Source organism: Opisthocomus hoazin, chromosome Z (assembly GCF_030867145.1).
Source record: "Opisthocomus hoazin isolate bOpiHoa1 chromosome Z, bOpiHoa1.hap1, whole genome shotgun sequence".
Taxonomy (NCBI): domain Eukaryota; kingdom Metazoa; phylum Chordata; class Aves; order Opisthocomiformes; family Opisthocomidae; genus Opisthocomus; species Opisthocomus hoazin.
Window position 1 is genome coordinate 73,995,251 of NC_134454.1, and position 23,766 is coordinate 74,019,016.

General features: G+C 37.5%; 2 protein-coding genes across 3 annotated transcripts; one reads left to right on the forward strand and one right to left on the reverse strand.

Moving 5' to 3' along the window:
* The first annotated feature begins 469 nt into the window (after window positions 1-469).
* Window positions 470-8,631, forward strand: SELENOP (selenoprotein P). 2 transcript variants are annotated; one of them, XM_075410542.1, is made up of 6 exons: window positions 535-556; window positions 1,505-1,620; window positions 2,004-2,207; window positions 3,974-4,186; window positions 5,838-5,955; window positions 6,848-8,631. In XM_075410542.1, the coding sequence occupies exons 3-6, from the start codon at window positions 2,017-2,019 to the stop codon at window positions 7,496-7,498; spliced, it is 1,173 nt and encodes a 390-aa protein (XP_075266657.1). In that variant the 5' UTR covers window positions 535-556; window positions 1,505-1,620; window positions 2,004-2,016; the 3' UTR covers window positions 7,499-8,631. The 2 variants fall into 2 exon arrangements, with proteins under 2 accessions (XP_009941970.2, XP_075266657.1); XM_009943668.2 differs by lacking the exon at window positions 1,505-1,620 and having other exon boundaries at window positions 470-556.
* A 30-nt stretch (window positions 8,632-8,661) lies between these two features.
* On the reverse strand, window positions 8,662-23,317 carry CCDC152 (coiled-coil domain containing 152). The gene is made up of 8 exons (XM_009943666.1): window positions 23,231-23,317; window positions 22,136-22,241; window positions 14,606-14,674; window positions 13,513-13,577; window positions 11,938-12,040; window positions 11,118-11,245; window positions 9,330-9,416; window positions 8,662-8,784 (listed from the first exon to the last, which is right to left on the reverse strand). The coding sequence occupies exons 1-8, from the start codon at window positions 23,315-23,317 to the stop codon at window positions 8,662-8,664; spliced, it is 768 nt and encodes a 255-aa protein (XP_009941968.1).
* Window positions 23,318-23,766: the final 449 nt, after the last annotated feature.

Sequence of the window (23,766 nt, forward strand, 5' to 3'; positions counted from 1 at the left end):
AAATAAGTTTTAAAGCCAAGTGATGTAATCAGGAGCAGCTGGGCAAAAGGAGCTCTGTACTGCACACGCCCTCAGACAGGGTCTACCATTCTCTAAGGCAAATATCAGATAAAGCATACCAGAGAAAACCTGCTAGCTCAGCATTTTTATAAATAGAGAAGTGCGTTCCTCCTCTCACTGTGGTTACCACTGTGCTCAGAAAATAATGAGTCTTTGGCCCACCCCCCTCCTCTGACTGTACCACTACCTCCAGCTGACTGGGGTGACTGACGAACAACAAAACCTGATATTCAAAGTCATTAAATTAAAAATACCTTGCCATTCTGCACAATAAATGGCTTCCACTTGGAATTAGTTAATGGAGAAATATTTTGGCTACTTTTGCTAAAGGGGTTTGTTTTGCTTGCAAGGTCGTTCAGAATAAGCTCCCTGAACTTTGAACCGTATCTGCAAAGTGAGATAAACAAGAGCCATATAAATACCACAGCCCGCTTCCCCACACAGTTTTTTTCTGCTGCGGAGTTAAGCAGAGCTGCCAAGGAGGGGGGAGGAACGGGTAAGTGTGCTGGTTTTGCTGTGAAAGAGCTTCATGACTTAAGATTTGGCAGAGAGTCTGTGTGTTTCTTTGGCTGAAAAGGCTGACTGTGGAAATTTCCATTGGAAACCAACTTGAAAGTTGAAATGCAAAGAGAAGCATAATTCAGAACATAGCTGTCTTCTCGTTCACAGGGCGAGACAGCTGTTGCTGGGCACTGTGTGCTGCAGAACGCTATAGAGGCATAGAAGAATCTCGACATGTCATAGGAGTTTCATGTGTTTATAATGGATATAAAGGCGGGCAGCTTTCCAGATGTGTGGAAAGAGTAAAAAAATGGCCCTGTTGATATCTATTGGGACACAGTTTAACCCTTAAAGTACTGTACCTAAAATGCTTTTGGTCGAACTGCAGGAAAGAAACATAAGGGACAGACAGATTTAACAAATTATGTTGGCTTTGCAGCAGTTGGCTGTTGTTTTAAAAGATCAGTTATTAAAATTTTTTATTTTTATGTAGAATATGACAAGATCGATGAGTGTGTTATTTATCAGAACTTAGTGTTTCCAAAACATTCTGTGTTTACTGTCAGACGTTGATGAGAGTGGTGAAATTACGCAATTCCACCACCTAGGACATGTTGGGGATCAGTTTTATAATTTTATATATTTCTTGATAATAAGTCTTTTCTGAACATATTAAATCAAAATTATGATGCTGATGGAATAAAAGGAAAAGATAGATAGTTACAGACTTTCTTGTATACTTTGATTTTCATAAACATAGTGCGGATAGGAGATTTTGTAAGATTTGAGGAATACTGAAACTTAGTTTTCATTGCTTGTTTTTGCAAAATGATTTTCAGTGCTGGTGTTTTTTTAAGAGATTTTTCTCAATAGGATCCAAATACTACACACTAACTTGTAAAAATCTTAAAGTCTTTTTTTTTTTTTTTTTTATTTCTGTCAGGTTCTGTCATACTGGCTGTGTACCAAAATACGCTGTTGGTGCAAGTACTTTTAAGTCAGTGGAATTACTCTGGAATCTGGAGTGAACTGATCAAGATTCTTACTGGTGTAAACAGGGTCAGCACTACTGATTTCAAAACACAAGAAAAGAGGCCACTTAAAAATCACTGAAGTGTTAAAAACAGTCAAGAAGAAATCACAAAGGGAAAGGAACAATGTAGTCTGACTAGTAGCATTAAAAGAAAATCCAGTTATTTGGAACACTTACTCTTCAGCTGTTTATATACAACAAAAAAAAGTACTGCCTATTTATTACAGGGGAACTCCACTGCAAAATGAAAGAAATACGATCGAGCAGTAAACAAAGTAGCTCAAATCTGTACTTACAGGTTTTTTTTAAACTGAATGGAGCCAGTATCCTGCTGTGTTTTGTTATGGGAATTTCAGTCTGAACTTTGTTTAGGCATTGATCTCATTTTGTTTATTTTCTCTCTTTTCAGATAAAGCCCAGCCATGTGGGCAGGGCTGGGAATAGTTCTGGCTCTCTGTCTCCTCCCAGGAGGAGGGACAGAGATCCAGAACTGCAAGGAAGCCCCAGAATGGCGTATTGGGGAGGAGGACCCAATGCTGAACTCTAGGGGTTCAGTGACGGTGGTGGCTCTCCTCCAAGCTAGCTGATACTTGTGTGTGCTGCAGGCTTCCAGGTAAGCGTAAATCTCTTTCCCAGTTTTTCTGAAAACATGACTGGTCAATTTTTTAATGCCATCTGAGGATAATACATGTGCCCAGCTACAGATGCATGCAATGGACTCTAGCTTCCTCAAATGCCGCCATGCCAGTGATCAGGTTAACTCTCTGCAGGAGCATTCTGTGCCAGTGGCTCAGATTCTTCATCTTTTGACTTAGTCCTGACTGAGAGATCATCTTCTCCAGATTGTATTTACAACATTAAAGTACGATCAGCTTGACATTAATGAAACCCAACACATGAAAGACCAACAGAAAGAGTTCCTCAAGACTATTCTTCAGTTAGCAACAGATGATTCATGCAGCAAAGATGCTGAGGCCAAGAAACATCATAATTCTCTGACAAGGCTAGCACACGTGAAACAGAGATCTGTGATCACTCGTTTCTTATGTAAGATCTGTAGGGGAAAAAGGCAAATCAAAATGTGCTTTTAGTGTGCTTCCCAGCCCCTGTTCAGAGGCCCTAGATACAAAGAGTGAGCCAGAAGGCAAGGTAAAGACTGGCCTTTCGAAAAATAGATGAAGCATTCAACGGAATCGTAAGTGTTACATTTTAAAACAAGACCTGGAACATTGGTGCTTTGCTTTCTAGAACCTAATTCTGTGCAAATCGTTAAGTATCATGACAGCAACATCAGCAACAAGATAATTTTGAGCTGACCCAGACAGGAATTGCATACAGCCCTTATCCTGAATTCATTTAGTGATTGTGAAATAATTTTGGTTTAAAAAATCATAGTACCGGTTTCAGAGCTTGATTTTAATCACTGTAATAACACCTTAGTTTCCCTCCTCTAGGCTGCATGACTTCATGTTAGAATAGTCTTTGCAAGTTTTTTAAGAACTAGATTTGAAAAAGTGGTGGTAAATCTCTGGCTCCATGAAAGTAAAAAGTGGGCTTTGCGGTTGGCTTTCAAGGTAGTTGGGTTTGATTCTGTACATTTGAGAAAGGTTTTAAAGAATCTTTCAAGCACTAAACTATTTCCTGAAACTGGAAAGGAAAAAAAAAGTTTTCTAGAGTGATTCAATAGGAAGGATACAAATGAAAAGGAAAAAGACCCCACATTGTACAGCAAGAAAGCAGCTTTTCTGTACTATAGAGCAAAGAAAGACTTCTGTGATACCAAAGGGGAAGACTAATAACTGCCAGACAGATCGTGCACACATTCTACAGCCATTCTTTTGGCCCAGTTGCTGTAATATTCATTTTCTGGCTATTGTAGAAGATAGCCATGTCAAGATGAGTGGAGAGCTATCGGGCTGTTACTGCAGGTTTGCGTTCTTGATTATTCACCTTCCTGCTGTATTTACAGTGTGCATTCTTTAACCAACCAGGTGACCAAAATCCCAGCATTTAAATAAGGACATCAGATAAGCTAACTGTGTTTGTTAGACCATGAAGAGCATGAAAGAACTGAAGTAAATATAACACTGAATTCAGTCTGAAAACAGATGTCTGCTTTACTTAATACTGCATTCTACTTACAAGGACAGGACCTATGGCATGTCAGCTACTGTAGAGCTTGGTTTGGTGACAGTATGATTGATAGTGATGGCAAATGGTGAGAATGTTTTAATAGTGTTAGATTGTTGCCATTAAAACTGGGGAGAATAACATTCACTGAAATAAAAGAAAGATGGAGCACATTAACTTTTGTTGAACATGGCAAATCTTACAATTCTCTAATGATTTATGGTATTGCTTCTTTACATTCTCCGCTAGATTGGAGGACCTGCGAGTGAAGTTAGTGAATGAAGGACTGGTCAATATCTCGTATGTGGTTGTCAACTATCAGGGACCTTCTTCCCGGAGGAAATTTCACCTCCTGAAAGAAAGTGTTTCAGACTCTATTACTGTCTACCAGCAAGATGAACAGCAAGATGATGTCTGGACTACCTTGAATGGAAACAAAGATGACTTTCTCATCTATGACAGGTCGGTGTTTAGAAGGGAACACAGGAAAATATTTGCATGTATTTAGAGTAGTGCTTTGTAAATCTCTGTATTATTTCATTGATTTGCAAATAACCTGATTACCTCACAACAAAGACATCATAATCAACTTCTAAGTTCCACTAAGTAAAGCACTTGCATTTACTGGAAAAGGAAGCTACAAAAGAAGAATCTGCTTTTGCTAAAGTAAGTTTGGGATAAATAAACTTTTCTTTATAATTACTATGGATTTAGATTAATAAAACTGAGTGTAGAATTTGATAGCATGATTCTGGTCTCCCACTGTTTTTATTGTCAGACACCTTCATCAAATCCATGCATGTGAAAGTAGAATCAAATGAGATAAGCTACCTGAGTTCTCATGAAAACATTTTGACCAGAGTTGTTGAAAACATTGTGTAGCCACATGGAAAAATTAGTCTTTAGATGGAACTTAAAACTTTGGAAGAAAATAGCTTTTTCAACATAGGATTCTGGGACATATATCTTTTGGCAGAACCAATGATAACTTTTTAATTGAAATTCTGATTTTTCAGTTTTGATGTGACAAAAATTATTTGACATGTCCTGCACTCATAACATGTCCATCCTAATTACTGTATTATGTTACCGTGACAAACATTCTTAGTTCATACTGAAGCATAATTAAGTTCAATAAAGAATTAGAAAGTCACTTAACCTTTTTTTGGTAATATGATGAAATTGAACAAATCAGCTAAATTAGGCTTGTGGGATGAAACTAGCACTGGAATGATCTGTAGGAAGTGATTGCATGTTACAGCAGCAAATACGACTAAGCATGGAAGATTGCTGTTGTATGACAGACAAACAGGACAAGGCTGTGTGTAGTCTGTGGACGGGCCTCAGAGCTGATGCCTGGCCTATGGTATTTCAAAGGTTGAATGGTTCTGTGGTGTTGACACCTAAGATACACCTGCACTATGAATGGGTTTGGCACTCGTTTGGCTGTGATCTGTTAAGGCTCTAGAAATGCATGTCCTTATCGTGACTTAATTGGCAATGAAGTCTTTGGCTGTTGCTGTTCCCAGACGTGCACTGCAGATGTGTAGGGACCTAAGGCTGGAGGACCATGTGTTGACATTGCAGGTGGGGTATGTAACAAGGTGCCCTTGAGTACACGTTACATATTTACTCCAGCTCCGTTGAATGTACCAGTTGTGTAGTGAAGGGCATACCAGAACACTCAGCTACAGATGTGGGGCAAATGGGCACCATAAAAATACCCCCATGCACGCTAAATCAGTAATGCAGATGCACCACAATGCACATTCCAATCAAAATACATGTTATGCTGCATTAAAACATTCTTTGTAAGGATGCAGCAACCGTGTGGCGATTTGTACCACTGTGCAAACAGCCCCCCTCATGAGCAAGATAGGTCTGTAATGAGTGTACCTTTTCTAGTCTGTGTGCCACTAAATTAGAGGCTTCTGCCAGCAGAGTTATTACGTCAGCCAGAAATCAGGCTTCACACTACTGACCAATGCAGTTGAGTGAGTAAATGTTTGTAAAGCAGATGTTGTTTTTGCCTGCAAACTCCTTGGACAGAAATATTCTCTGTGGGACTGTACCGTTTAGGTATATGTAACCACAAAGTTCTTTCTCTCCTTAGATGCGGCCGTCTAGTGTACCATCTGGGTCTGCCCTATTCCTTCCTGTCTTTCCAATACGTAGAAGACTCTATTAAGATTGCATACTGTGAAAACAAGTGTGGAAACTGCTCTTACACGGTATTTCCTTGTTTCATTCTATACATACTAGGAAGGAAACTGTATTTGACTAGTACTTAAAAAAAATTATTTCAGTGTGATTAATCCAAAAAGACATGACTTAGGAGCTACACATTTCATGTCTCTTGACAAAGGGCTTTTAAACATTTTTTTCAAAGTGAAGTCAATCTAATTTATAATAGATGGATTATCTAAATTCCTGCCCTTGACAGAAATGCAACTCATATTCAGAAATCCAGATGCAATCTTGGAGGCTAATCCTGTTTCTGAAGTTACGTACAGGTAGTGAGCATTTAGCTACTCTAGTTTTTGGGGACAGGTAGGTGCTTAACCAAATAGTTTGTTTTTTAAAGCCTAGGAATCAAATCCGAGCTGGTCTGAGTTACTATTCCGTTTAGTTTACATTTAAACAAGGTATACAATAGTTACATTAAAAAAGTGATCATATAAGGCAACAAATTATTGTAACCGTTCTAAAGGAAGGGTAGCTTTTTTTAGATGTAACTAAAGATCAGAACTGCTTTGAGGATTACCAAGAAATGTACATACATAGTCATGAAAGTTCAATGAGAAGCATCATTTTTGATCCCATCATCCCTTTTGAGCTAGGCCTCAGGCAGGTCACATGTGAGATCCTAGAAAAAGAATACTTTTTATTAGCAATTACTTGAATTACAATTGCTAAAAGTTTACATTAAAAGCCCTGTCTGGTTATCAGTGGTGCTGTAAAACAAGGTTCTTCTTGATGCATTCATATCTTTCTTCAGCAAAGTAGCACAAATAATTTAAAAATTGGTTTTAGGTTCTACAAAAATGTTAAGAAAATTAGTATTTTACACCTAATTTAATTAAATATAATGCCTGGTATTTAATGCAAGCTTCTGTTTTGCAGGAACCTGGTATTGATGGTGCATGTGAAAACATCACTAAAAAAGCAGATGAAAAGCTAGCAGAGATAGAACCCATACCAACTGGTCAACATTCACATCACCACAACCCGCACAGACATAGGCACCACCACCGCCACCACCATGAGGGCAGTCATCATTCCAAAAATGAGAACCATCGGGCTCCTTCTGAAACTCAAAGACATCATCCTCGCAGCGGTCAGCGTCATAGAGTTTCTGGCCATAACAGACATGGTCAGACAGGTCGTGATGCACAGGTAGACACTGTTCCTCCAGGAGAAAGTGTAGAAATTACACAAGATAAAAAGCTATGAAAAAAAGGGAAGACCAGCTGTAAAAACCAGTTATCTTGAAATTGGCAGACAGCATCAGACTCAAATTCTAGTAGCTGATGCTGTCATTGTCGACACCTTCTGTTTGAAGAGCTAGGGAATTCTGTTACTTGACAGTGTCGCGGAGCACTTCCAAATTCTTGCAGGTGACATGGCCAGCTGGCAGCAGAGGACATCACTGAATCTTGACAGTGTCGTCTGCTCACTGCTGCCTGACAGTCACCAGCAGCAGGAGGAAGTGAAACTAGTGACACCTGACAGTGACAGGAAAATGCAAGAAACTGAGCCTGAAAAACAAACTAAGCACCTTCAAAATGCAAGGGAGTCCTACTTCCTAAATTCATATAGTTGTGAGAGTGGAAAAATGAACAGATCAAGTGTTTTTATTGCTCCCAGTTACAAATTATACTAAGATGGGTGTGTAGTTAAAATATTGCAAAGAAGTAGAATTTTAGAGCAGTGCTCTTAGGATTACACAATACCTGTCACGTTCCATCAGCTAAAAGCTTCATAATTTAAAGGAATTTAATTAACCAGCAGTTTGTTTTTCAGTTGCACTGGGAAGGTGTCTGCATTTGTGATTAATTTGTCTGTCTTGTTTCTCTTCTACCATTCTGCTTGCATTTGTGAGGACAGGAGCATAAACTATGTCCTAGGGGCTCCTGTTGGATGTTTTGCAATCAAGAATAGAAGACAACCAAAACAGATATTTTAATCATTTTTATTAAGAAGATGGAATTTATTCCAAACTTTGGGGATTTTTTCTAACCTAGGAATACAAATTATGTACAAGAAAAGCTTATTCCTAAGCAATGTGCCAAAATAACTTTTCATCTCAAATGTAACGTATAAGCAATAATTACATTATTTTAAAGTAACAGATTTATATGCTTAACTTTCGTGGCTTAGATATGGTATCAAGGTCCATTAATACATACTACTACAGCTTGTAAAATCCCACTAAATCAGTATGGTCATGCCTAAAGTTAACAACTCTTCAGGCAAAATCAGCTCCAATATCAAAAAGAAGGAGGGGCAGAATGAATTTAATCTTGGTTTAATGTTTATTTTTGTTTGTAACAGTGCTGAATTTAATAAATCTGTATTGATTAGTAAGGTAATATACCACTTAAACTTGTATAACTTCCCTGTAGCTTAGCATTCCTAACCTTTGATTAACTGAGTTGAAGTGAAAATACAGTTGCTCGAAGGATTCCTGGATGAAGAACAGAATATTCAAGAAAGGAAAACTGCTTTGAAAGCGTACACCATAATTAATGATGGTTTAATAGGGAAATTATTATTCCTGTGAAACCTGAATCTTTTTATCGTGAATGCTGATTAGCAAGAAAGTAGCCCAGAATATACACAGAATGCATGCCTTTGGGATATGACAAGAGTGTTCTCAATAAAAACTGTTTCTATTGCTCATTGTACGTACTACAGAAATACTTCCTGTCATTTACTCAAAATCGCCTCCGTTTCAAGTGTAGGTCTTGACCTTTATTAAGACGATGCTCTAAGTCTCTTATGGTGTTCCGGAGAATTTCAATTTCCTTGTTTTTCTCCTCTTGGAGATGCTGCAGCTTCTGTAAAAATACAAGCAAAGGCTTAATTGCTAAGCATCACATAGGATTATGTAACAATACAATATGCTATTACTAATGAGAAATATTCCAATAAGGATATTTTTCTCAGTATGTTGCATCATAAAATTACAGAGATGACTTCTCCAGAATCCTATTTTTGTGCCTTTCCAAAGTCCCAAGTCCAGAAAACCAATAATGCACATACATAATTTATACCACTCATTTATGTCACTTCTATCTTAAATTCTCAGATTAACAATTCCAATCTAAAACTACTGCACACGTGGACTTTTGTTGTTGAACCCCAGCTATAGCAACATCAGTGCAAAGGGACATGTGATTAGCTGTCTGGAGGTGGGAGGAAGGTGTTGGAGAGTGAGTAAGATGGACCCATGAAGCATGAAACTCCAGCCCCGCCACACTGCACGGCCCCTCCCAAGTTTTGTTGCAGAACATACACGGAGTAAAACCCCAGGGAAATGCTGTTGGAAGCAGGCTGTAACAATATTCAGTACCTGCACACTACAGGCTATTAAAGAACATACCCTTCGATAGATACTTTGTGGCAACACAGAAGCATCTGAAAACGATTTTGTTGTTTTATCCTGAACTCTTGCTAATTTAGCATTGAACTGAAAGAATCAGAAAAAAGACAAAACATTACAAACCTATCAGGGCAAAAAGTATTTTAAATAATACAAGTATAATTTTCACTTTTTTAAAAAAATAGATCTGTACCTGAAAGTAGTATTAGCAAGCTTAGCTACTATTTAATCCTAAAACAATGAAGCTACTTAAGTTTATGTAAAAAAAAAGAGCAATTAAAAGATATGTTCCCTAAAAAATGCCTCAAAACATTGCAAAAAAGTAAAAAGTACAAATATTTTAATCCAAATACACTTAGGTGAACAAGATGACTACTAAAAAAATTTTGAAGGCTCTACATCCGCATGTCTGCAGGAGGAGAAAATGCAGTTGATGCTAAAATCGTCTGAAACCATCACCTTTCCCTCACGTTTCAAGCAAAACTCAGCCTGAACACTTTCACACCTTATTTCTTTTGTAATATGTGGAAGGTTTGAGGTATTTCATTGTTTCTGTAATGACAGTGCCTTAAAACCTGAGCCATGAAATACACGTGGGATTTTTAAAATTTTTTTTAATTGTTTTTTCTTTATGGTAGGGGTTGGAAGGGACCTCTGTGGGTCATCTAGTCCAACCCTCCTGCCGAAGCAGGGTCACCTACAGCAGGCTGCACAGGACCTTGTCCAGGCGGGTCTTGAATATCTCCAGAGAAGGAGACTCCACCACCTCCCTGGGCAGCCTGTTCCAGGGCTCCGTCACCCTCAGAGGGAAGAAGTTCTTCCTCATGTTCAGACGGAACTTCCTATGCTTCAGTTTGTGCCCATTGCCCCTTGTCCTGTCACTGGGCACCACTGAAAAGAGTCTGGCCCCGTCCTCCTCACACCCACCCTTGAGATATTTACAAGCATTTATAAGGTCCCGTCTTGGCCTTCTCTTCTTCAGGCTGAACAAGCCCAGCTCCCTCAGCCTTTCCTCATAGGAGAGATGCTCCAGTCCCTTCATCATCCTCGTAGCCCTCCGCTGGACTCTCTCCAGTAGCTCCTAGTCTTTCTTGAACTGGGGAGCCCAGAACTGCACACAGTACTCCAGATGGGGCCTCACTAGGGCAGTGTAGAGGAGAAGGAGAACCTCCCTCGACCTGCTGGCCACACTCCTCCTAATGCATCCCAGGATACCATTGGCCTTCTTGGCAGCCAGGGCACACTGCTGGCTCATGGTCAACCTGTCGTCCACCAGGACACCCAGGTCCCTCTCCACAAAGCTGCTCTCCAGCAGGTCTGCCCCAAGCCTGTACTGGTGCATGGGGTTGTTCCTCCCCAGGTGCAGGACCCTGCACTTGCTCACATTGAATTCTGTGACTCAAATCTCTGCAAGATTAGAAGTCTTTAAGGTCTTGAAGTTGTTAAAAAAATGTGTCTTCCCAGCATTCAGAAATTTAAAAGAATAGAAATAAGCCAAAAACGTATTTGTTTATTTATAGCTCAGAAACTTTCAAAATAATTTAATTTAAAACAAGACACAGCAAATGCCAGTTTCTCTGCAGTAGGTAGAATTCAGTTCCTGAGCAGAAGTGACTCAGATAATGATTATGGAAGGGAGCACATGCTACTGATCTCTACAGAGAAATCGTTTTTAAAGTTTCTTAGGCTCCATCGTATCACTTTGTTAAGTACTAATTAACATTTTTCACTACAGTCCAAGTTTACCCAACGCCCAACCAATCTTTAACTCAGCTTTGTAACACATACCTCTATCTGAAGTTTAATTATTTCATTCTGCTTCTCTTCATTTTGAATTTTCAGCTGCCTAGTTAGCTCTAATATTTCCAGATCTTTTTTCTCCCTCTGTTCTCTGTGCTCCACTTCTTTTATTTCAACTAGTAACATCAAATATGATGATTATAAAAGATGTTTAGATAGAAAATCAACATCATTTCCAAAATATTAAAACTTTTTTGAACAGGTCAGTATTTCACAAGAAAACAATTTAATTCAAGCAAAAAACACATTTCATGTGAAAACCATCCTGTCCTACCCCACTATTATAAAGTCTCTTTCAAGAAGCATCACATATTACAAAGAATTCATCTGGCTTTTTTCAGTTAAGTGGATGACCAAAAAATCCTACTCTTTAAGGTATGCCCGTAATAAAAAAATTAACACTCGAATCAGTTTTTCTCATTGCAGTATAATTTATTTGTGAAAATAACGTCCTTCTCTCCTGAGCGTAACTGGAACACTCTAACAGCAGTCTAGCTTGTAGTTCAAAGCAATTTTATAGTCAATACAATGCAAACTTTAATTTCTTCAGATTTTTAGGTCCAAATTCCCAGTGCCTGTTCTACCCATTTGGAAATTTCTGCCCATCTGTGTTGCTGCACTGTTGCCTTATTGCCACTGTCTACTCTCCTGAGCAAAGAGAAAGTTCAGTGAAACACTGTCCACTTCTAGATTTCATATGTTTCCACTAAGTAGCGGAATTTGTATTTATGCTAGATGAAGTATAGCTTCTCCTAGGTTACAACACATTTTACCCAATGCTATAGCATTCAGTCTTCAGAGAACTTACATTTTTTTCTTACATTGCAATTCAACTGTGTTATTTCTAATTTGTAGTCTTCCTCTTTGTTTTTAATTTCTATCATAAGTTTCTCAATCTGATCTTTATATTCCTGCAAATGTAAAAAGCTGCATAAATATCTTCAGGCTTCTGTGCTCTTAGCCTTCTGCAAAGCACAACATTCATGTAAAAATGTACAGTACTCTGTAATTTAGTACTTGTTTTATCCTTCATCTCATAAATTCAAAATGCCCAGTTACTTCTTACACAACCCAGCTGAAGTCCACAGATGAAAAATGTAGCAGATTTCATTGCATTACTATCAGTTAACTTCATTGCAATAGTACTTATTAAGAGAATATTATATCCCTTTCCCCAATCCAGGATCTGATTCAGTGCTGCAGTTATTGAAGTGGCTACAGTTTTACTTTTGTGGATTTTTGACTGTAAGGTTGTATAACAAAACTGTTTTTTAAACTATGAATTTTTAAAATATTGCTTGCACCAAAGATTTTACAACTTCATACTGGCAGCAGTAGAAACATCAGTCGTATTAGCAGTAGTGATGCTGGTGGCACTGATACTCAAGAGTTTGAGCGTGCCTGTTATAAGTTTGCTCCAATGACTCATCCAGAATTACCAGGGAACTGGCTGTCGCTGCCACTGTAGAGGTGCTTACTCCAAAGCTCTCGTCAGAGCCTTCTGACAAGGTAGGCAGCCACTCACCGGAGCAATGCTCAGAGGCACTCACAAAGGCAGGTACTGATTGGTGGTAACATGGTATGTGGACATAGTCAAGTAAGTGCTTTCAGAACAACACTAGGAAGATCCACCAGGCCCATGAATGTATACAATGTATGGAATCACAGTTTTCTCATGTCTTTCAGAAGGCATTACTTACTTTGTTCTCAAACTGTCAAGGTAACAGCTCTATTGGTATAAAAAAGTAATTCTGACTCATAGTACAAATACAACCAAAGAAAATCAGCAGGGAGATTCCTAGTCCTACATAGGTAAACTGATGTGCAGTCTTAGCACAGAGAACTAACATGTCTTGTGACTAGCCCTGCAGGTGTTACCTGCTTTCCAAAAATGACTGGTGTAGGTAAAAAGTAGAGAGATGGTAAATGGAATTTATTATGAGACACAGAGACCCATCATCTTTGCTGCATTTACTCCCAAAGAAATTACAGACAGACAGTTCTTGATTCTCTGGTAGTACAGCAGGTATAGTGAATATCAAAACCTTATTTCCACATAAAAAATGTATTTTAATGCATGAGATTAGATTTTAGAATGTAAAGTTGAATTTAAAGGTAAATACAGCTAAAAAAAAATAAGTGCATCCTAGACTGAGCCAGATCTCAGTCCTCAATAGTTTTGACCTCTTAGACCCTCTAACACCCTCACTTTCATATTGATAGTGTCGTAAGAACAGCTCTTCCTGTTTTACACGATAAACATTAGAAAAAGTGCAACAGTAATGGTATCAGCAGCAAACCCAAGCACATAAAGATATATGAACAGCTTCAGTAGAGATAGAATATTATTCCTCTGCATAAAGCATGGTCATTTGTGATGTACCTGTTTGCAAGCCTTCAATTTCTCTTCCAAGATGTGAATGGTACCCTTCAGTCTGTCATTTTCATCTATGTAAATAAAAAACTATATGATACACTAAGAAGTACATTTTGACAATATTACTAGCATGAAAGCAGGATAAAGAAATGACTTCCATTTTTTGACTTGTCTGCACTTTAAGAAAGTTTTTTGTAGACATGATAATCATCATTTACAGAACTACATAATCTCAATTTCCATTTTTTTTACCAAGAAATTTCATAGTTTAATCATTGTATTTGCCTGGTATTACTACTTTGAACTGTCTTTAGCCTTCTGATAACTGATGCATTCAAGAAAATCTAGACGCAAAGTTCTTTGGCTCAGAAAATAAATGATTATTATAATCTACAACAGTTTCGAATGGGAAGATGACAACTTTTTAAGTATTTGTTTCCCCAAAACTAGAAAGTAGTACCTCAAAACCAGAATTTAGAGAAAGCAGATAATGCTTTTTTTGATTATTAAAAGCAGACATATACTTCCAATTTCTAGAGGTATTTTAATATTTATGCTAATATGTCTTGAACATACAGTAGGTACCTAAACTGTGGTACAAAGATCTAGCAAATACTTAAACATTTTACTTTAAAATAGCAATGAGTAACTGTCAAGTATTTATGTACAACAGCCAAATTTTAATAACATTACACTGAGGATTAACACTCTGGTTTAACAAAGTGATAAAAAATATGCACAACTACTTCAACAGACTACAGTCCAACCGTTGAATGATACTTTCTCACTTTTTGTAAAATTGCCTGTGCTATGCTGAAATAAATTTAAAGCCAAACTATTGATTAAAAAAAACCCTCATTGAGCCAGAACTTCTTTTACATGTGGATTCTAAGTAGAACAATAGTAACAGACATTTATTAAGTATATAGACTATGAAAATCTGCACAGGACTGATTTTAGATATATTTTTTTTTCATTTCTGTTTGGCTGCCTGTCAGTTTCTCTCTCTGAAAAAAATCCAGTAAATATAAACAAAAAGTTTAAATGCCTGCTAATCTAAATTACAGTACTGTACATGTGAGAAAAATTTTGCTTTTACCTTTCACATTACACTGGTTTTCAATGGTTTGTGTTAGACCCTTTATCACATTCTGTAGAGTAGTACATTCTAAAAGAAGTGAAAAATCCAGCATTTTTTAATAGTTTATGCAACATTTTAATTTTGCATTTTGTTTATAAACTTTTCTCAAATATTTTATAATAATCTGGATTAAATATTAGTCTAAGTCTTCCTCCTGGCTACGCAAATAACTCAGATCATTATTACATGGTTACATCTTAATTTTAACTTTTAGTCTTATGATAGATGAAAAACAATGTTATCAAGCAATATGAACAATTTCATAAAATGATTACATTTTTGTTTCTGGCCAGAAAATAAGGATGTTATTGTTTTTTGGGCAATAACGGAAGTTTTCCATATCAGCATTCCAGCAATTTGATGTAATTAATGAAACTGCAGCTTACTTTCCTGGAAGCATGTTTGCCAAGATTCTTTTTTAATAAGACCAACATTATCCACTCATTGCAGTTTCTCACCCCCTTGTTAGTGCATATTAACATTCATTTTGTGGCTCAACATAAACATGGAGAGATTCAGAATATGCTACTATATCCCCACTATCTAATTTTAAACAAAATAATAATGTGTGTGTATGTATATACTTGCAACTTGTTATCAGTTTACATATTTATATTTCATTTTATTTTTAAAAATTGTGTTTTAAATATTTGAACACCATGTGGCCTGCCTTTAACATAACATTTGTTTTTCATTAAATACTATTTTCATCCCTTATGTTCCTTGCAACCATATCAGTAAAGTTACAAAATATTCAAAGACTGGGAAGATCAGGGACACTAAAACTGAGGCTGCTTACTCTTAAAAGCTTTCTTTCTATTTCCAGAGAACCACTGCATTTCTTAAGTTGCTTTTAATTTCCACAACAGATAAAGGACACTAAATAACACTTACTCATCTCATAAAAATGAGTTTAAAATTGTAGATTATATAATTAAAGACTGCATGAAAAATGACGGAGTCAGGAAGATGAATTATGATCCCAGCTCAGACATTCAGTTTTTCACTCAATCTTGCAGTACATTAGCCAGATGTATTCTCCCGTTCCATGCTTCCAAAAGAACAGCAGAGGGAGCACGAATAGCACAAAAACATTGCCTGCACGCAGTTCCTGTACTGGATTAAATGCATTTGTGGAAAAATCCTATTCAAAGTTGGAAGCACTATGTTACCAGGCCCATTTGTACCAACTAGTTTCACTACAAATTTTCTCCCGTTTGCAAATGTATTGAAATAAACCCAAATGCTTGTCATTCATGCACAAATTGGAAAGACATCTATGCATTTGAATAAAGAATAGGACAGCAGCTAGTCTTACAATGAATCACAGCTATTTAAGTGCAAGCCACTCTTTTGTTCAATCCCAAAAATATCTACTTATCTTTCTTATCTCTAAAGGACATATCATGGCAAATCCCTTATATAATTATAGTTGTGACTGGAAAAAATTACTTGGAACCCACAAGTTTTGCTTGCCTACATTAAGGAAGAAAAAAGCAAATTTTTCTAAATGGTTGCAGCTTTGCGGATCACTGGCATGGCATCTGTTATGGATTCTGTGTGATTCCTTCCCTGTGAAGAATACGCCCTATACACAAAAAGACTGAACAGCCTAAGTGCTCTTTTTCCATGTTTAATATCTGTAATTTACTGCAGTTTCTTCCATCTGCATTTTTAATTGAAGCTACTGGCTTTTTTTATACAGCATTTACATCGACCACTTTTTCCTTTAACACCTTTGAAAGACTAGGCAACAAATATGCAATCCTGAAGATGCTAAATAAAGCCACCTTAAGTGTTCCATAGACAATAATGTGATGGCTATCTTTTTAAAAAGTACGGTAGATTTTAGTTCAGAATTGTAGCCTGCACCACAAGTCCATTTAGTCACCATGGAAAAGGTTTAGAATGACAAAACAAGAATGCCAGACTTGTGTCTGTCTTAAGTAGATCTGCAATGATTTACACTGAACAAAAGCTGTGGTCCTGAATCTCATTTTTGTTTAGTGAAGAATGTAACAAGACAAAACAAAGTTCCTTTACCATCTTTCAGACCATGTATACACTTGCCCAGTTGCTTATCTTTTCCTACCTTGTCTTTGGTTCAAGTTTTTTTTTCTCCTCTCTCCCTTGAGTTTTAGAAGTTTTCTTTCTCCCTTTGCATTTCCTTCATAATTCTCATTCTTCTTTTACCTTAAACAGTCCTACAGAGAGACTTGTGGCAATCAAGGATATCAAGGAGCCCTCAGGTTCTCACTTATACCTGTTGGAGACTTCTCTGGGCACGAAATGCTATTCCTGTTTCTGTTTCTCATACTAACAATGAGTTCTTCAGCTAGGATAAAATCCCACTTCCTCCACTCCACCACCACTAGCAGCCACTAACCCTTCAGGGCAGGCAGAACAACAGCCTTTCCTTCCATAGTGCTCTTTCTCTCTGCTCCTCTGCTGTAAGCAGCATGTTTATTTGGAACCATATGTGAACAATTCACCAGCACGTGGTCTCTCATGTTTTTTCCTTAGCTGTTCTGTAAATTGCTTTGTGGTCTACTGCTAAGCCTTACATTCTAAGGCTGAGTTGTTTACCTATCGTGTAAATTCATTTGCTTTTGTGTTACATTTGTAATAGGATGAACTTGAGAATGCTCTTCAGCTTGGGACTGTACATACATTAAGACTATGTGTTGACACTGTTCATCAAGAAATGACACCCTCAGGAAGTATGGCTGAACTGGGTTCTGGAAAGCAGCCTGGGACATAAGACTAGAAGAAATCTTTTTTTTTTTCCCAAGATGTAGTTGGCAATATCACTGTAGAAAAGCCATTCTCACGACTAGAGTCTGTTAGGGTAACCGTTGCCACAGTAAGCACGGAAGTATCAGCACTACATTTGGACCCTTGCATCTTTTCCAGTTCTGCACAGGATCTCTCTATAACCCCATCAACAATACATAGTGGTTTTTAGTCCTACAGTGCTTTGAGTCTCAAAAAGGTTTTACAGAGAATTGAACTATTAGTGGCAACACTTTTAGTCCTCTGATTCTGAACACACAGTACTCTGTTACCCCTTCTGAAGGGTCAATGTTGCAGGTGAATTTGACAAAGGTGAAAAGACTATTTCAATCCATTTCAAAAAGAAAAAGCAAAATGCTTTAGAAACATTATATACTACACCAACCATAACAACCTTTTGAAATAATTCTAACGTTACAGTCACTCCTGATCTCCAGTAGCATGGTGATTGTTTACCTGAAGGTTCCTCTGACAGCATCTGCTGCAGATTATGGCAATTTGCTGCCCAAGATGTTTTGTGAAACTCTGCTTTCTGATCACCATTAATGAATACAGTTCAAAAACATAAACTTACAAGCACTTCATGTCATGATACTTGAAGTGTTTACCTTATTGGTAAGCATGTTAACCTAACAGAACAGCCATGGTAACTGTCTTAATTTCTAAATACATTCTATCCCTTTGGCATCTCTCATTTACCTTTCACTTCCTTATTATCGTGTGGCTTCCAGAACCACCTCTTGGACGTCCCGCATTGTTCCAAGTTCCTGCTTTTTACTTTTTTTCATTACTAACAGATCTGCAATCTCTCTTACTCATTGACCAGAATCCCTCACTTCCAACAGTTCTGCCTCCTATATATATCCATACTAATTTCTGCTGAAATTTTAGTTCATATTTCATGCTGATTGCTCTGGTATTTTTACGTGGACTTCTGCCATCCACATTTTTTTTTTCCATCATGAGTTTCAAAACAGCTCCAGAGGTCATTCTCTTCAGTTATATCAGCATAACTATCTCCTCAAATCATTTCACTCTTCTCTCATCGAAGTGAGGCACTACTAATTACAAAGCTCAAATCTCTCTACTGACTTTCATCTGTTTTCAGTCCATTCTGCTACCAAAGTCCTTCTCGCAGTCACCCCAGCTGCTAATTTCCCGAGTTGGCTCTTTGACTTTCTCTATCTTTTATCCTATAGGTTTTATGGCAAGAATAATTTCGTCTTTTTGTCCATTTCTTCTTTTTGTCCATATTTTCCTTTCTCTGTTCAAAATCTGTTTTGTATAACCCCCTTCCTCTCTGTTTTTGTCTAATAATGAAGCCTCTTGATCTGTTTCGGAATGACTGTCCTGCATTGTCTTTTGTGATTAACAGAGAAACAAATGGCTCTAATGAGTCAGACGAAAGTTCCAGCCAGTTCACTATCCCACTTCACAATACCCAGTAGAGGATACTTACAGAGAGAGGAAAAAAAGCTGGATAAGCACTATGCTTAATACATCCTCTCAGCTTCCGAAACACAAAAAATAAGGGAGACCTAAGTGAGAGGTACTGTCTTTGTGTTTAACAAATATGTCAAGTTTTGTTATGTGCATTTTTCTAATCTTTTTGGACAATCTATACTTCTTTTTTCCACAAGCTTTGCGGAATTGATTTAACAACTGTATTTTGTGATGTATGGAAAAGTTCCTCCTTTTGTTTGCTTTAAATCAATCAACAAGTTTGATTTCCATCTAGTTCTCTTATTACATTAACCAGTGAATATTCATTCCCTAGTCGCTTTCTCTATACCATTCATAATTTTACAGCTATGAATAGTATAAGCTCAATTCTTTCTCTTTTGGCTGAAAAGTTTCCAGTCAACTTAAGCCTTTCTTCAGATGTTCCAAAATTGTGACCAAATCTGTGAGAGGTCCAAGTGTATACTCCCCCACCCACCTCCTGGGTGTTTGGCTAGGCTCAAGGCCAACTTAGAAAGAATACAGCTGGTGACCTTGAAGCAAGCTGGAGGAAGACTCAGAAACAGCTACCTCTCCTTTCCTTGGGAGCTGCTTTTAATCTGAGGATTTTGCCCTTGGCCTACCTTGAGCTACACTGCAGCTGTGTTGCAGCCACATACCATGTAGATCTAGATGCCGGTCATGACCTGGGGAGTGATTTCCCGGCTTGATTCCAGACTTGCCTCATCACTAGGGATCTGCTAGTGATCACTAGACCACGTCTGGCTCTTGTTACCATTTCTGAGCCTGATCCTGACTCAGCCTTGTCTCTTGATCTTGGACCACTTCCATCACTACATACTTGTTTGTTAATGTGGATTTTTGGCTGACCCTGGCAGGCCGCACTGGGTGAGCCCTGCATGGGTACAGTGGGAGTGAGTCTCGGCTGGTGAAGCCCCTACCTCTGTCGGCCTTGTTACATGATTGCTTCCCGATTCCCTGTCCCTTGCTCGTCCCTGAAACACCAAACCTTGCCACCTTCTCTGTTACCTTTTCTAGTTCTGGTATGTCCGTTTTGAAACATGGGGACCAGAGTATTACATGAAAATCACAGACTTTACAGGGACATGATGTTTATTTCTCTGTTTCTTCCATAATCATGCCTATCACTGTGTTTTCTTCTTTGACCACTGATATTTTCAGAGAACTGTCCAAAAGGACACCAAGATCTCATCCCTGAGAAGGAGCCAACTAGGGCCAATGACTGTTAATAAAAAATGCCTCCCATATGCACTGCTACTGGTTTTCATCCTCCCTTTTTATCACTTGTTATTCTGTATCATGAGATTCTTAGCATAACTGAGTAACACCATTAGCAAACCTCACTCACACAACAGCTTTTCCAATTAATTTCTGATTATGCCAAGTTATTCAAGTCTCAGTGATGACCAAAGTGAAACCAACTGGCAATCTCATCCCAGTGTGAAACCAGGCTTTCTCCTACCCTGTTTCCTAACTTGTAGCAAGCTGACTTGTCAGAGACCAAAGTTCTACAAAAAGATGCACCTTTCAGCAACTCTAAAAACTACAGAAGACTAAATAACCACAAATCTATGCTAAATACTAGATATTATTTCTCTTTTCAAATACCCATCTGAAAAGCTATAAAAAGAAAATCTGAATTTAATAGTTTTCTCTTTAATTCCTCCTTTATTGGGCAACTTTTTTATTATGATGTGGGGGTTTATAATTCCCACCTGTAAAATAGTAAATGCCATTTCATTATTTAGCTTCCATTGAACAGTCTGAATCCTCTTAATATTAACTATCATTACCATTCATAACTATTTAGCACCATAATGACACCTGCTATATAATGTAAAACAAATACAACCAAAACTGATCACATTAAAGCTGACAGTAACACAAGTACAGCCTATGGAATACATTTACAACAGTGGTATCAGCTTAATTGAACTTAACCTTGAAGGATTATATACTATTCCTTACACTTTATAACCGAGTTGGAAATGTCACTAAGATAGAAGCTTGATGGTGACATTATAAACACAAAATTGGCTGTCATATTGTTTAATCTGATCTCTTCAGGGATTAAATCTCACACAGATAAAGAGTATAATCACTTTGGACAGCTTTTCAGTCCTCTGGAAGTTAAACAAATTCCTAGGCAGAACAAGACACTGACATTCCACCAATATCCAAGGTCCTTACATAATTAACTGGAGTGAGCAAAATTCAAAGAGGAGTACTAAAACTTCAGTATACTAGTCAGCATGGTACAGGGAAAACACATTTCAAACCCCAAACTGGGCTATCAGATTGCCCTTAAACAAACCAAATCACATAAGCAACTAAGAAATAGAATTCTTTATGTTATCTCAGAGCACGAGCCCCACCAGTTTGACATGCCATCTCCAATTACAGACAAGCTTTGACCTTTCAGAAAGCAGCAAAATATGCGTTCAAGAATGCATCTGGCTCATTTCTCATTGGGCAAAATGTTTCTGGTGACCAGGTGAAACATAACATTTGTCATATTGATACCAATGGAACAGCTCCGCTGGGGCACCATAGTGTCAGTGCTGACCTTACTTTTCCCAAATGTTGACCTTATTCTTCTATACAGACATCTGAGCTGCTTATGGATTAACATTAGTCACAGGCTAGCACTTTAAATAAAACTACTGATGCTGGTTTGCTTAAAAGTGCTGGCTTTGTAAACTGCGGCAGTACACTAGAAGCTCAAGAGGCCGTATGAATAGGAAAGGTAAACATGCTGGCACAACAACATCATCAGATGTACCACGCTCATCCGATCCTCTCCCTCTTTCCCTGCCAACACATTGTTTCCTCAGAAAAGGAGATAACACAATCAACAGAAAAATAATGAAGAGGAAAAAAATGAGAGGAAGGAAATACAAAAGGAAAGTTTTACTTTCATAGGTACTGCGTGGACTCAAAAATCCTTTAAAGTGGATGGATGTTAACATCAACTGGAAAATAGTTACTTTAATGCAGTTCTCAAGATAGTTTGTGGATTAAAGTTATCTGGTTTATGCAAATGAGATGGATTCCATTACATGACCCAAGACTAAGCAATACAGATTTTCACACGGTATCTTAGATCCTTGCTATTTTATTTTTGTATTTTACATGGCTTAAAACAATGGAAATATTGCTCAGAACTTTCTGAATATATGCAAATACCATACCGTTTTCTACAAAATCACTTACCTTCTTTTACTGATTCCTCCTTTGATTGGCTTAATGTTAACAACCTGTTACATTTTTCCAGCTGAAGAACCAGTAGGTTATTTGCTTCATTAATTTCTGATATTTTCTACAAAATTGGAAAAAGACTAAAGTTATATTAGTATCTTTTGATCTAAGTTTTAAATCTTGAATTTTAAATTAACATAAAATACAACAATTTCATAACACTGCAGTCACAAACTTGTATTATTTGCCATTCTGTTATGATGGCAAATGAATTTTGAAATTCCGTTACAGAGAAGAACGATGCTAGGCTTGAAAGCCTGTGCTATTGCGAGTTTACCCTGCAGAATTAAGAACAACGACCTACATCGCTAGTTATAAACCGATTTCTTCTCAATTCTGTAGTCCACAGTTTGGATCAATCCTCAGCAAGGTTCTTTCTACTGCTTTGCATATGAGGCTGTCAATGCCTTTGTTGACCACCAACATGAGTAATGGGTGTGAATAGGCATTGGTATAATATGGTCTTTTCCATGAGAAATGTTAAATTTATTTAAAGTGCCCCTTTTATATTATCTCTAACATGGATTTACCGATCGGAAACCACCAGAGAGCTGGCCAACGTGGGTCTAACAAGAAATACAGCACTGATTTTCCTCAATGGGTCAATATTTTAAGAACCGACATATACATAAAATAAAGAGAGCTCAATGCATATGGAACATGAGAACAGAAGATGCTCCTGCCATGGCAATGACATTTTTCTAGAACAAGGAACAATTCCAGCAAAGTTGTGTAATACCGTTATCTCCAACAGTAGCTTCTGATACAAAGGGACACTTCCGCGCTCTTCCTGAGAAGCCAGAATTTGCCTCAGCACCATTAAAATTCTAGCACAGAAACAAAGGCTTCTCAGACTCCAGAGTGAAGTTACTCATATCCCTCTGAGATACAGGCAGTACAAACACTTTCCAAACAAAGTTGGTATTACAAGGCATATTAATAAGAATAACCTGATAAAGCTTAGAAGATCTTTTCACCTGAAAAGCTTATTAAAAAGTCACAAAATATTTACAGATAGCAGTTTCAACATTATTTACCTTCTTCACCTACCTTTTCTATCTCTGAGAAGTTATCTAAAAGTTTATCAAGGTTTACCACACTGATTTTCTTCACAGTTTCTTCATGGCTGTGATTCATTTATTTCTGGACCATTTAATCCAGTGATCACTGCATATAAAAAAATAGATCTACAAATTTATGTATTTCTCATTCACACTATGTCAAAAGATTTCATATGCACAAATGTAAGCAGACCAAAGAACACTTTTTTTTTTATTAGAACTATTTTTGTGTGTGAAGATAAACTTCAGTCAAAGTAAGATCTTGCAATTCTAGGACAGACAATGAATGTCAGAAAGCTCAAGCAAAATCTATCAAACTGTTAGATAATATAGTTGAATTTGGAATTTTTTGCTGCAATTAAAAAATAAACCTGAATCCACTTCCATAGACACAATGATGCAATTTGTCTTAAATGTATTGGTTGTCTGCACATAGGACGCTTTTAAAACGTATGACCAATTTCTCTTTACCCTTGCTGCTAAAACGCTCTGGTCTTCCTGTCCTCACTTTAAAGAGTAGGAAAT